This window comes from Phaethon lepturus, unplaced genomic scaffold, assembly GCF_000687285.1.
Source record: "Phaethon lepturus isolate BGI_N335 unplaced genomic scaffold, ASM68728v1 scaffold1691, whole genome shotgun sequence".
Lineage (NCBI taxonomy): Eukaryota > Metazoa > Chordata > Aves > Phaethontiformes > Phaethontidae > Phaethon > Phaethon lepturus.
Genome location: NW_010516746.1, coordinates 106,514 through 122,284, shown reverse-complemented (window position 1 = coordinate 122,284; position 15,771 = coordinate 106,514). Strand labels below are relative to the sequence as shown.

The following is a 15,771-nucleotide window of genomic DNA, read 5'->3' as shown; positions in this document are numbered from 1 at the left end:
CTGCCGCCTTCGCGGTTTTGCCGCTTCAGGATGGGTCCCCCGGCACCAGCCTCCGCCCCGGAGGCTCCGAGACTCATAGTCTCCAGTCTTGGCTAAGGGTGGCATAGGGCCTTCTGGAATTTCTCTGTCTAAAAAGGTTACCGAGTAACAGTCCTCCACCTTCTGTAGCCAAACTTAACCCCCTGACCCTGCCTGTCAAAACTGATAGACATTTTCCTGTGATAAGACTATTTTAATGCATCTTCATTTTCAAGTGAGAAGTACCTCAAGCCAGAAACTTCCCAAAGAACTTGTAAATATTAATCAAGTAGTTGAGGAAACAAAAGGTATTTTCATGCTGAGTCTCTCCCTCCCAACGGCCTACTGACAAGAGCAGTCACTAAACTGCTGCTAAATGTCAAAAGTAAATCAGTTTTTTTCTAGATACTGTGTTTACTCTCAAGCTAATTGCATATTTTTTTCCAAAATATGAAGGAAAACCTTAAATTTTTGTGTCCAAATTATATATTAACTTAAAAATGAGAAATAAGTACCTGTACAACTTTCTGAGACTGTACATCAACAATAAGAACTCTGTCAAGCGTGGGCTGAGTTACATAAATGAACTTGTCTTTAACATTAACAGCAGCTGCCCATACACACCGCTGAACAGGTTCTCCATCTGCTTTGGGACAAACTTCATCCTATAATTCAATAAAAACAGGAAATTATAGGAATCAAAAGAGTCAACAGTGCAATAGAAAGACAAATAATACTCTTTTTCTTCTTTCTTAACTGCAAAATAAAATACCAGAAAATTTAGGGAAGGAAAAAGGACAGATGACAGGAGGACATAGACTAATGTCAGCCAAACTGCATGTTGTAAGCACCACACAACTCACAAGCACTTTGGTGTAAACCATACACCAGATTTTTTGGAGGTTTTCTAGACGTCCAGGCAGCTAGTAGCGTTGTTCTGAGAAAGAAACACATTTGAAACAATAATATGCGTAGAAAGAAAGTGAGCAAAAGCCAGGAGACCTTAAAAACAGAAAAACGAATTAGATGCACAGTGTCTCATCACTGTCCAGCAGCTAGCAGCTCCCCCGCCCGCACCATCGCAGTGTCGTGCAAAGGCAGGCAGTCATCGACGTGGCTTACACTCACACCTGAGAACGCAGCAATAAGGCAGGTAAATGCTTAAATGGGGCAGCTAAGAATGTAAAAATGCAGAGGAAGAGGAGGTGTGGTGCAAGTTGTCACATGGTACAGGGGTAAAGCAGCAATAGTTAAGAGGGATCTGCTTTTTTAGTCACGTGGAATGCTGACATGTTGCTTCAAAGGGCAAGAAGCTTGGCTGCTTTTGCCAGAAGACGTTCTCATGACTTATCTCACTAGTGTTAAATGCAAAACAAATCAAATGGCTGCTTACTATCATTCCTTCCCCCTCTGCCCTTCCATCCCTGCAAAAGGATGAATTTGAAAAAAAAGCAAAATTCCTGTTGACTTCAGTAAATCTGTGTTTCATAATACATATATTTATAAATATGCATTCTCACTCAAAATAGCTGTCTGTAGTTTATATGCTCACGATTAATATTTTTATATAAATATATTCCTACTCATCATATATTTATATTTCTACTATTTGCAACTATTTACTCTCAGTGAAAACTTGCTTTTATCAAAATTAAAAGTTACTTGATCAAATACATTACCAATTTAAAATTCCCTTTATGAAATAGCATGATTTTTACTATAATGGGCATCAAATTTAGTAAAAACAAGGACTTGAAAAATATTGTGCTTGGAGAGGTAAAGCATGTTCCAAACTTTTCTGTTTTCCTGACCTATTCTTTTCCTTCTTAATTTTTCTTCCTTTCATCACAAGGGGCAATTTCACCAAATCATAAATATTATGTCTTATTAGCACTTACCGGCTTCTTATTCCTAATTTTAGAATGCTCTGATATATCGTAACTGGTCGCTGTGGAAATAATTATATGTCAGCAGATGATGACTTCAATGTAGGATGAACAGCAAGAGTTGATGAGATCTTAAACAAGAATTCTGTTTCTAAGCATCAAACTCCTTTTAAAATGAAGTAGGAAAATAATGTGACAGAACAACATATCCGGCACTAAGCAATGCTTTTCAAGAAGAGGAGGATGCATTTCAACACTAATTTTTCTGCATCATCAACATTCTTTACCTGCTGTGCCTCTACGTTTGAGAAAATACGCTCAATCTTTATATGTCAAAAAAAGAAATAAATAGATTTCCAGCTCTAACAGAGGGAGCTTCTTTACAGGAGATCAAAAGCCACTGCTTCCCTCAATAAAGGGAAGGTCTTTCAGAAATCACATTGATAAGGAAAGGTTACTAAACTCAGTAGCATGGGATGGCACGTAATCAGGAACTTCAGCAGAACTCAGAAATAAGTAAAAAGAGGAACATTTATCCTGCACTGCTAAAAAGCCATAGACTCTGAAGACAGATGTTGTTTAAAATCTGTTTATTTAGAGAATGATAGGCATGGTGAGAAATGGGACTTTCATTCTTAAATGTGGCTAAAAGCCATTGTATAAAGTGAAGTGTCAATGTAAACAAACACATCTCTAATAGGATGTGCAATCATCACATCAATGATCTGTTGTCATTTGCCTTCTGTGCAATTGTCACTTCAATTGGGAAGTTGTTTCACTGATCTCAAGTTATTTTATTTATTCTAAATAAATTATATTATTATATAATTATATAGTTATTATATTTATTCTAAATACTCATTGTCTTAGTACCATGTTTTATCTAAACAGATAACTGTACACAGTCCTCCTTTTTCCTCAGACAACAGCTTCTACAAATAATGCATCTGTAAAAGTTTATAACAACTCTATACTGTATAATCCTTTTCAGTCACGTCTCTCAGGGACTGAGTTTACACCAGTTTTTGGTGCTGTGAATTCTACAAGAACATATCCTATATATTATTCAAAATAATTATTCAAAAATATCACCTCCTGATGAAAGAATCTAGATTTCTCTCACACAGCATTATATAGATTAGTGTAAATTATTACACTATACCTCCCATTGTGGGAAGTATAGCAGAATAGGAAAACACTGTAAGTTAAGCACTTATAACTATATCCAGAGTTAATCCACCTCCTTAAACATTTTCCTGAATCTGATTCTAAAATACTGACTGAAGTGTATTTCTAAATACTATTTCAATGTAAAAGCAATATAATTATAGTTTTTATATATATATGTATATAAATGCATACACACATATATATTTAAATTAGAAACTACAGGGCATAATTCTTATTGTCTGTATAATTCATAAAACTTGCTTCACTTGTTCCACTTTAAATAGAGCAAGTAGAAAGCACAGCACTTTCTCAGATCTAAAGTAAAAACTTAATTTGCATACACAAATGCACTTTACTGGTTCTAGAAGAACCAGTTGTCATAAATTTCTATAACCCAATGCCAACTTTCACTTTGCCCCAAAAACTGAAAAATTAAAATAAAATCAAAAAAAGTGTTTCTCCAAAGTAAGGGAGAAAATTATGCAACAAAATTCTCATATCCAAAATAGAGTCTTTTTCCCCAGCATGAATCAGTTTATGCATTTTTTTCTCTAGTTATTGAAACCCACATCTAGATACCTCAGAAATATCTTCAATCAGTGGAACTGATATCTTGCTTTTGAAAAGTTAACATTTATCCGATTAGACAATTTGGATTTCTTTTACATTACAGGCAGTAATTCTGAGGCTCTATATTAATTTCCCAAGTGGTTGGGTAATTGGTTTTAATAATTCCTCCTTAAAATATAAGCATAAAATGACTATTTTATTCTTCTAATTAAAATGTGAGCAATTGACTTTTTCCTAATTTATTCTCTCTGACAGAAGCTAACATCTGATAAAACATTAATTTATTTCATTGTTTTTTCCCCCAGATTTTCAACCAAAAAGTGACTTGCCCCATAACAAGTCAGCAGATGGAGGAAAATAAATCACTAGAGAAAGTTTTTCTATGTAGTCTGGGGCAAGAAATTATCAAGAGAAAAGATGTACTTGTAGATTTACATGTGGAATATTTATATTTACATATATGGAATCTATTCTATGCAAATTCTTAATGCAAGGGTCCTCAGTGTTTTAACAAGATTTGATTCAAGCTCTTTAAGCAGTATAATGAAATGTTTATCTATGCTATAACTGTCTAAGAGTAAGGTGATATCAACAGGTTATAACTGTGCATGTATTAAGACATGAATTTATGTATCACCTGTTCTATATTAAGTTACTGTTTATTTGACATTCTGTAGTAAAAATCAGACTGTGGACCTTTTTCACATTTTTTTCAACAAAGGTTAACAATCTTGCATTTACTACAGTTACTGTGCTCTAAGAGTGTAAAACAAAGCAATTTCTGTGGACTAACAAGCGTGTTTCAAGTTCATTTCCTGTGGAAACTTTGTTCTGTCATATAGTCACATTAATTATTTTGAAATTAAGTATTTTGCTCACATCTCCATGACATATTCAACTTAAGTGTGTGATGGCCACATTCACTGAAATATGGCCATTATACATTAGTTCTTGTAATAAAAAGGAAATCAGGATTATGTTGAAACCAAAAGGATTTTTCCATTGGTCTCAACAAAGGCATATGTTTCAACTGGTTCTTTCCCCACCCCCAGCCTCCTAAAATAATTATTGTAATTGGGATTCATTGGGAAGGGAAGTTAAAAACACTTTTGCATAAGAATTAGAATTTAAAGGCTTTCACAGAATCATAGAATCTTTGGATTGCAAGGGACCTTTGAAAGTCATCTAGTCCAACCTCCCCCCTGCAATGAGCAGGGACATCTGCAACTAGACCAGGTGGCTCAGACTGACCTTGAATGTTGCCAGGGATGGGGCATCTACCACCTCTCTGGGCAACCTGTGCCCGTGTTTCACCACCCTCACTGTGAAAAATTTCTTCCTTACATCCAGTCTGAATCTGCCCTCCTTTAGCTTAAAACCATTACCCCTTGTCCTGTTACAACAGGCCCTGTTAATAGGTCTGTCCCCATCTTTTGTATAAGCCCTCTTTAAGTACTGGAAGGCAGCAAGAAGGTCTCCCTGGAGCCTTCTCTTCTGGCTGAACAACCCCAACTCTCTCAGCCTGTCCTCACAGGAGAGGTGCTCCATCCCTCTTATCATTTTTGTGGCCTCCTCTGCATCTGCTCCAACAGGTCCATGCCTTTCCTGTGCTGAGGGCTCCAGAGCTGGACACAGGGCTCCAGGTGAGGTCTCACCAGAGCGGAGTAGAGGGGCAGAATCACCTCCCTTGACCTGCTGGCCATACTACTTTGGCTGCAGCCCAGGATACAGTTGGTCTTCTGAGCTGCGACCGCACATTGGCAACTCATGTCCAACTTTTCACCCACTAGTACCCCCAAATCCTTCTTGGCAGGGCTGCTCTCAATCCCTTCATCCCCCAACCTGTATTGACAGGGGGCTTTGCCCTGACCCAGGTGCAGGACCCTGCACTTGGCCTTGTTGAACCTCATGATATTCACACAGGCCCATTCCTCGAGCTTGTCCAGGTCCCTCCAGATGGCATCCCTCAGGCATGTCAGTGCCTTTGGAAAATATATGCAGAAGATGAACAGAGGTTGCATGTTAGTGAGGAAAATGCCCCAAACACTTCAGAATGATGAGACATTTAATAGCTGGAAGATTTTACTTGGACCATGCTTAAGAATCTTATTTGACAACGGGTTAAACAAACAGCTGTCAAAGCTGGTATAACTGAACAATAACCCACATCAGAAAACAGAAAGTTTATTTCTGTCCTGATGCATCTAGAATTGTCACTATCAGCCTAATAAAAGTCTACTTTCATTTGATATTCATTTAGAAGATTCAAGTAATTTAGGAGATTCTGGGAAGGAGAGGAAAAAGCTCTTTATACTTTCCTGTGAACCATGATGATCCAGTAAAGCACTAAATCTCCTGCTTCACTTTAAACACAATGAAAGTCTAATTGATTCCCATGTTAGACACCCACTAAAGGGCTTTGCTGTATTGACACTCAGTTGCATAAGAGGCAATTAAATATTTACATAAGGGTTCTCAAGTATATAGCTATTGAGAAATTGTATTTACCTTTAGCAAAATTAGCATACCTAAACATATACATTCGTTCACAATACAATGCAATGCCATGTAGAAATACCTGAATTCATTCTTTTACAGGAGCTCAGCTAAATGTAATTTGTTTTGTTGACAAGCAAACAGGAAACCTGGGGCGGAACACTGCAGTATCACATGTAATATCCAGACATTTTCTGTAACACTTCTAGTACCTAAAATGCGCCGCAGAATTTAGAAATGTTCCTACATTTTAGTAAATGTTTGGCAATGAAGCAGGTCTACTGGGGTTTTATTTATTACTTGAACATCTAATTCAGAAAAGTGTAAAGAAATGGGAGAGGTTTAAGCAAGCATGTATTTTCCTTAGGTATATGTTACGAGATAAGTGATGGAGCTTTTATTAGCAATAGATGCCATAGATGTGAAAGGCTATGTAAAGCCACCACAAAACATGCAGTATACCAACATCTCTGATTAGTAGAATTATGAGAGTCAAAGAGAATCACTAACGAGCAGCTTAAGACATGAACTCTTACCAGTAAATAAACACATGCTGAACTTGATAAAAATCTGATCCTGGGACAGAAGTGAGTAATTTTATTATTCTTATTTAGAGAAAACAGATTTTCCAAACAGGATTAAGGAAGACAGATATTCTTCAAGGGAGGAAACTGTTGTCTAAAACTTCATATTCAATTTTTAAAAAATACACTACTGTTGTCATAGTATTAGCAGTATATGTAGGGAATTCTTTTAAACTTGTGTTTCATCCTTCCTCTAGGAGGAAAGTAATCTTAAAGGGTTTTTTCAAAATTTCAAAATTTTTTACTGAAAACTATTTTTTTTTCTTTTTTTGGAATGCAGAATGAACAATGATGTCATTATGAGTAGAAAAGCATGATGTATTTTCCAAATATTTATGATTTCTCTTGTAGGAATAAAGATTTATTAACCCCCATAGGTGAAGGAAGATATTTTCAGTGTTCAGGGGAATAAGTAGAAGTATTGAATTTAATAGGCAGAATGACATGCATGTAGGTAACAAACCTTATTTTCTGGCTATATATTTACCACACCTACCCACAAACCAAAGATATCCAAAGGAGAACAAGTCTATATATACTTTAAAATGAAAGTTATCAAGTATATCAAGTAGCTTACTATCCTGGTCTCTCTTTTTTCCTTTTTTTTTTTTCTTTGGCAGAGTATATAATTATTATGCTACTTTAAGTTTGAAAGCTACAAAAAAGAAACAAGTTTGACTTATCCATCCTGATTATTACCACATTTCAATAAAAATACACTTAAAATCTAGGCTGCACTTTAGACCAATAAAATTTTAACAGGCTTCTTATATAATCAGCTTTTGAATTAAACAGCCATAAAAAAGCTTTTTGGCTTATTTTTGGCTGTGTCAACCTAATTTCACTTAAGCAGCACAAATCAAGGTATGATTAGCTGTTCAAAGCATAATTATTCACACTAAAATAAATCTTGCTGCTGAGTACAGCAGCCTTTGACATCAATAATGATAACTGAAGAGGCAAATTCCATTGAGACAGTTCTGCTGTTATTTCAGTGTGCTTCAGGTGCTGGGGGAAAAACCCAAAGTGTACAGCTCATGGGTTATTATGTATTTCAAGGTCACTCATTCAAATCCAAATAATGAGAAAAAGTTATTAATTTTGAAAGGTAATAGATCATATGGAACAAGTCTTAATGTAGTGACTAGTACCAAGTGTGTTTCCTGTGAGAACATGATCATGTCAGCTAGCAATATGTCTATCAGTAAAGGAAAAACATGGAAGCGGAGAATACACTACTGGTTTTTTGTATGCTACACATGGTAACTACTCCATAAATGCACAGGATTTGGTGAAATCAGCTATAAATCTGTTAACAATAAAGTTACTGAAACTATTTATATGAACTGTATGGTGGAGTCAAAGCATCAATCATCTCTACTAACTTCAGTGGAGCTGTAAGAGTGTTTATCCCAATAGGGATTTGCCTCATGATAGCTGACAGTTTAATATAGGCAAACATCCAGTAGAGAAAAAGAAACCATTAAAAATAATAACTTTAGATCTTATATTTAATAGAGAGAGAATCAATCCCCGATTCACAGAGATGCACTTATCTGGGGGGGAAGGGAGAAAAAACAACAACAAACAAACCAGAAATAAAGAGTAGAGAGCTGTTAAAGGGGAGGACTGGGAAAAGAGAGAGACAGCCAAAGAAAATAAAGGTTTTGAGAAGATTACAGGGAATATTCAATCTAAAGGAGATTGAAAGTTTTAATTTGATCAAGGAAAATACAGGAATTCATAAGCTACTTATTAATTGAGAAAACATGTCTGAATTTGTCAAGCAGAAAACACTAAACTAGCAATAATTTTTTTTTAAAGAAAAATATAATTGAGAAAACACTACAAATGATTTTTAAAAATAACTTGCCTGAAAACCGAGGAGTTTTTCACTAGGCTTAATATGTCTCTGAAATTCACATTCCACTGGTTGTATTACTTTGATGCCATCTTCATAAAAAACATAAAACATGTTCCCAATTCCCAGACCTTAGGAACAAAAACATATTAAAATGTAAAAAAATTAAATAATGATAAAAAAAAGAAATCCCTGTCTTGAACTAAAACCTCATCAGATTTGTGGTACTGGATTAATTTGTTAATGTGTGTAGTGTTAATACACTAATCCTATGGGACATTTTGTTGTAAAACCAAAACAAAACAGTTATATTATTCATAATTTCATAGTTTACTCCATTGGCAAGACAGTGTCTTTACAAATACAGATCTAGAAAGATACAGTTTGACAGCTGCAGTAACAAAAGTGATCTTCTGAAATCATATACATTTAAATAAAATTAATATAAATTCTCCATGTATTCTTATTTTTCTTTTTCTGAGGTATGGAAGAGTTAAATTAATTTCTGTATAGCATTGAAAGTGAAGTTCTGAACCTTTTTTATAAAACCCTATTTGACATTTCTTTCAGTCAAAAAGGGAAATATTCTCTATTGTATTTTATTGGAAAGCCATCGTTGGGCAGATATGCATTCCAAGTTTAAAGGGCCACAAATGTTTATAGAACTATTCAGTCCTTCCACTGCAATGTTGCTGAATGAGAGGCATGATCTAAATTTTTGTGGAGAAAGTGGGAACCAGATCTGTAGCATATATCTGTGGTCATGCTCAATACCACAGAAAAGGACATTCTAGTTTACCATGTACCAATTACGACAACAGTTGTTGATTTACTATGTGAATGCTACAATGGGGATGATCAGTTCATATTTGTAAAATTCTATGAAGAAAATCACAGTACTCATAAAATTACCATCCAACTGACAGCTAAATTGTGGGCTACAATGATAAAAATGTACATGTATCCTGGGTACGGGGTTAAGCTACCACTTGACATAACAATATTTGGTACAGGAACACAGGGGAATAAAACCCAGGGAAAATAAAACTGAGTTTGAAATTCTGCTTATCCTAAATTCTGAAGGAAAACCTGTGTTAATAAAGAGAGGACACATCTTAATACCAAATAAAATAATGAAAACATTAAGGGGGGGCGAAAGCATGTGTTTGTGTATAGATGTATGCATGTACACACATAGGTACTACAGCTGTTTAAAAGCAGTAATATGCGTAAGGTTGTCAGGCCATGCCCAGAACAAGCAATTGCCATTACCTTTGAGAAATCTTGTGGAATCTTTTCCCACGTATGGCCAGGTTTTCCCAAAAAGAAAGAAGGGACAGTCTCCAAGCAAAGTTTTCTTCATTTTACATCAAATTTGTCTATTAATAGGTTACCAAAAAGTGGGAGAGGAATTTGTCTATGCTGCATTTGGTGTAACACAGAAGCAGGCCCAGGTTCAAGGAAAACTTGCCAGTCGTGTGTATTCTGAGCATAGGGTATGTTAAGGACAACATGGCCACTCTGGCCAGTGGGTACCTTTGTATGCCTTTGCAGGGAAATCATACAGCCTATGTCAGATAATATGTCAAAGTCGTTCTTTAAAAAATGCCCAACATCATTGCATCCTGTAAGAACAGCTGGAATTTGTAGATAGGCCTGGCTGAGGTGAGGCTGCCCCTACCAGTGAGCACAGGGTAGAGACCTATAGCTGCCTTGTTGTATCTTGGTGATAAAGAAATGTGTGGAGTTGGCTGGGGACAAAACAAGGTTTTGCCTTTTCCCTGGTGTCGTTGACTAAAGTATATTACAGTTATTAGCAGGATAAGTAATACCAGAATGTGAGGAAGTAAATCAGCTGATAGCCCCAAGTGATATAGACATTTGATAAGCAGACTCCTAAAACTTCCTCCTCAGTTGCCAATGCTCCAAGGCAGGCTTTCCAATGTACAGATAATATTTGTGTACAGTAACCCAGCCCAAACTTTTAAGGCTTTATTTCCAACGTCTGGATAGTAATGTTCACGAAACTGTTCTTCAAAATCAGTGAAGGAGACACAGTAAGAAATGTCCTTCTTCCATTTCAATACTGAGTTAGGGAAGTCAATTTATATAAGGAACCTTTACCTGTGAATCCAATGAAATAGTCCCCCCTTAATGAAATAATCCCCCTTCCAAGTTATTATGACCCTAAAACTCTTCCTTTGAGCATGTGTCTACAAATATTTGTACAAATATCTCATTTATACAAATATCTAATCACTTTGGCAAGTGATTCACAACTACAGGAGGTATTCCTCTGATGACATCTGACCTAATTTTGCAACCCTCTCTCCACTAAACTAAAACCAACCCAGCATATTTATAATACAGTGCCAGAAGCAACAACAATAAATGCAAATGTTTGCTTCATTTAGATTGAATCTATATTTAAAACTAACACTGATCTGAAAAAAATGGTGGTGGTTAATATATGGATATTAATTATCCATATTAATATATGGATATATTTATGCACGTGTATATACTGTACCATTATTGTAATACAAATTAATGTACCTTCAAAATACTTTCTGATTTTCTGACACACACTCTTTTTACACTTACACAAGCAAGCAGTTATGATAAGGCTTTGTGTACCCCATATAGAAATATGTGCTGCAGGCACTAAAGCCTATCTATGGTTTCACAACATTAATTGTCCCACTAATCACCCATTCCTCCCTTCCTATCCCTTAATACTTAGATAACAGAAAATGACAGAGTATGCATGGCCCGGAAAAGTTAGTGGTGATGCTTATTGGCACCTTCAGGGTCTTGCTCTCTTGTAAAGGAATTCTGATGTTGCAACCAGTAACAATATTTGTTAGAAACACAATGACTGGCCAATGAGAAATGCAGGCTGGATCGAGAAAACCTGCTCTAAGAAGATGATATTGTAACTTCACATTCTCAATGTCTACTATAAGTTGCTTTCTGTTTAGTTTCACAATAGTCACAGGGAAATTTGAATGTCTTTACCATAAGGACTCTGGTAAAATACTATTTTTAATTGGTCTTTATGTCACAGAATTTAAGTTTTCCTAAGTGCTTTCTAACCACTGAAAGCAACACAGGACTTTAACGCAATCCTATAAAAAAATCAAGGGGTTACCAATCATGTTTTCAGTTTCATTCAAGATAACACACAAGATGAAACACAAGTGATACCTTCCTGATAAGCGTTGAGAATACCATAGATTTGAAAACTTTGGTGTTAGAATCTTGTTGCGCATCAGTTTAATTGTTAACAGTGGAATTGTATGAAACTCTGAACACGTCATTTGTACTCTGCGAGACCAATAGAGCAGAAGGATCACAGCTGAGGTCCTCTATAATCAGGGAACTGATTGTTTATATCAGCTGACCAACTGGTAAAACAGTGGTATAAAAAATAAAACTAGTTCATATTTGTAAACACACTGGGAAATGCCAAAGGTTACTATGTAATTAGGCAAATGAAATATCAAAGTTTTCAATCTTTAAATTAATTTCTTAAATTAATTTCTTTAAGAAACATGCAGAAATACCATTTGCATCATGAATTCTTAGCAAAGCCTGATCCACTTATAGTACTATCAATCTTCCAATGGAAATAATTGAAATATTTCCTATTCCTGAAATACATTCATTCGTAAATTGCAACTTTAAATTAAGAACAGTATAACTAGAGAAACAAAATGAGACCTCATGACAACACTTTGAGTATGATATTTTTCTGCACTATGCTTTATGAGATTATTTCATATATATGAAAATTGATACTTATCTTTATCAGTAAAATGTACTTTCCATGTTTTCTATGTTATTAACACCTGATACTGCCTGTTTTATATTTATCCTTAGTTGGTCACAAACTGCAACCCTCCATTTCCCCTCCCAACATTTATTTGCAAATCTTTCCTGAATATAAGAAAAAGATGCTTTGTCTCATTAAGCAACCACAGGTACCTCAATTTTAATGAAACCATTTAAGATTATAATTTTGACAAATAAAAATGATTCATACAAGAAGATCAATCCCAACAGCAGGTAGGCTGATTGGTTGGAAGATTTATCATGTCAGCAAACATCAAAAGTTAGAGGTCTACATTTTAAATCTGAGCTTCTTGTTGTATCCCTTTGAGTAACTGACTGAAATTTCTGAACAGCTTATTTCCTTCTCTCTCCCCAAAAGGAAAAGCAGTTCAAAAAAGCATGAGCATTTAAAGGATTTTTTTCCACTTTATTTTTCCTTTAAATCAAACCCCTCAAATGTTTCAAGGGGGGAGGTAATTACTGTAACTGTAGAATATGAACAAAAAAGCTCCACACACAAAAGAAACAATAGATAAGCATTTCATTGTAACATAGAGAACATGAAAAAAAGCCATCTGTATTAGTACCTTGCTCTCGCCACAATATGTTTGCAACTGCAGCATGTAAGAGAGAGAAAGAACAGAAAATACAAATGAACAAGAAAAAAACCAGGACATGATATATCAATTCTGAAGTAATTTTAATATCTGATTCACTAAAATAATATTTTAAACTCTGATTCACTAAAATACATTTACAGGTAAGTTAATGGAAACTGAATTAACAATAACATTAAATAAAGTTCTCTGTCACATGACAAAATTGTGTTCAGCCATCATAGTTATTTGGGTTAGGGTAAACCCATCAACCCCATTACACCCTGTCCCCTCAGGTTAACTACATTGGCCTTTAACAATAGTGTGTTTGTAATACATTACAAAAAGCGAGTGGAGTTTGCATACCCATAAATTATGCATATTAATTACAGGTGATGTAATTTTCATAATCTCCTCTAAGCACTGTACTTCGAAGAGATTTATTTCAGGGCATAATTATGAGAGAAACACACAAAACCAGAATGCATATAAGACATTGTTCTGTATTGCTGTAACACAGCCATGCTACCAAAGCAAAGTTGTCATGCTGTATAATGTTTGCCATTACCTTTGGAACACCAAGATGGGAACTATAAAGTGGCATGGTAACCAGCTAAGTGTTTAAGTCATTTTTTTCCATGAAAACATGAGTTGTAATTGGCCATCTTGTTTACAATTGGATTTCAGACCTTTGAGATCAATGAAAACTAATTATCCTAATATTGCTCTTTCTGCCTGGGGACAATAAAAAGAAATTAAATATAATTTTGAAAATTTTCAATATGTAGAGCTTAGCATGGAATGGTGTACAATAAATAGTTTGAAACACCATCACTGAAAATCAAAGTGTTTTGTAAGGTAATAATCTTAAGAAATAGAGAAAAAATTAAAGGAATGGAATACAACACAGACAACACATATATATCACACATAGACATAATGAAATTGTGATGTTCACTGAAACACAGTGTTGCAAAAGCTAAAAACATTAATGTGGTTTCAAAAAAAAGTTTGGAAAATGTAAAGGAAGACACATTATTTAAAATTTTGCTGGTACGCAAAACTCCCTCAACTGCTTACTGCTCAATGTTGAGAGTAGAAACAGGAACAACTATCACTCCAGAAAAGTCTCAGATACTGTGATTTCCCCAAGCACCTTTTAGTGGGCACTGCTGAAGACAGGGCCAAGATGGGCTTTTTACCTTATGCAGTGCAGCATTTCCCTCGTTCCTGAGCTCTGAAAGAATATACAGAGCCCCAAATATGTATAAGGGTCCTTGGAAAAAGTGCCAATCTACTTGCTGTCAAGCTCATGACACAGAGGCTTAGGGTAACAGAGCTACTGGGCTTTTGTTTTTTCTCCCCCTCTTCTCTACCGTTTTTTGTCTCATGATCTTTTTCCACAAATTCTCTCGACTGAGCTACCTCATTATACGACCTTATACATAGTTTAAATACTGTTATCCCTTGATAAAATGAAGTTGATGATTACTTTTTACCTTCAGTGCTTTGAAGTGTACAAATGAGAGGTCTCCATATAAGTAGAAAGTAGCAGTAATTGTTGAAGTGATACTGAATACTAGAATAAAAAAGTTGCCCTTTCCCAACACAGACCATCAGTGCAGCTTTCAAACATGCTCAGTCTGTGTTTTATTATCTTTAAACCAGCTTAATTCTCTGGACGATTGTGTGTGCATTATTTTCAAATATCATCCTTGCTTTTCCTTTAATGTTTGAACCGTTAGGATCCAACAAACTGCCAAAAGACAAGATTAATGGAGTGTGCCATCTTGTCACTTACTCAGGCTGTGCCGTAAGCCCTTACATCAAGAGGCAGAATTCCTGTTGAACTTCTGCTAAGGTCAAAATGGAGTCAACATGTTTTAAATTTATTTCTCAGTCACTTGCCTTTATACTTGCTTTTCTGATTTCATGTTACTTGCAGAAGAGACTAGCCCTTGAAGGAATTCTTGACTACGTTGGCTAAGCATGCATCCTCCAGATGTCCAGCTGCTCTGAATGAAACTTCTTGGTGACTAAATTGCTAATACCATTATGACTTTTAGATTTATATCCAGTGCTGACAGCACAAAATGGATTTGATTTACTGTATATTTCAGTGGCGGACATGAACAGAGATCTTCTAAATAATGTTTGGCTGCTTATGTTTAAACTATTTGATTATTCCCCTAAACTAGTCCTCTAACTGTAAGTTGCGATCATGAGATGGATTATTAATTTGATGTTTTATTAACAGCTATTATTTTTTAAATGAAGACCTAATCAGTAGATCATCAGTACTGCAACTACAGAAAGAGTGGACTGAAAGGTTTAAGAGATCTTGTTTTATTTTAGTTTAGACAAGAAGAAAAAGGTGTTGATTTGTATAAAAAGAAAATTTAAGAGGGAACTATATCCTTATGGCTTTAGAGCTACAGAAAATATTTTTTTTCACTAGGAGAGAAGGCAACCAAAGTCTCCCTAAAGATATTCCATGACCAAAAGGAGAAGAAATTGGGATAATATAGTACTGTCCTTCCCATCAACTAAATATGGCACCTACTTTGCAAGCACTATGCAGTCAAGCCTTTCTGTATAAAAGGTGACAACTTCGAAGAGGGAACGTTAAGGCGCTGGTGTTTATACCCCTTTGTCGAAGTGTTAAATTGGTCATTTGTACTTTGACATACAGGAGGAGGAAAGAAACATCTATGCCACAGGTGACTGGACTCTGGGTGGAAATGGTAGCACTGATC

General features: G+C 35.5%; 1 protein-coding gene across 1 annotated transcript in view; it reads right to left on the bottom strand.

Moving 5' to 3' along the window:
* Positions 1-533: 533 nt before the first annotated feature.
* The window catches only part of LOC104627778 (follistatin-related protein 5-like), a gene marked incomplete at both ends in the record, with an annotated part of 109,298 nt that continues 94,060 nt past the window's right edge, over positions 534-15,771 (bottom strand). The window contains 3 exons of the mRNA XM_010296150.1: positions 534-683; positions 8,598-8,716; positions 13,007-13,033. Of these exons, the coding sequence (XP_010294452.1) occupies positions 534-683; positions 8,598-8,716; positions 13,007-13,033 (296 nt within the window). The remainder of the gene's footprint in view (positions 684-8,597; positions 8,717-13,006; positions 13,034-15,771) is intronic.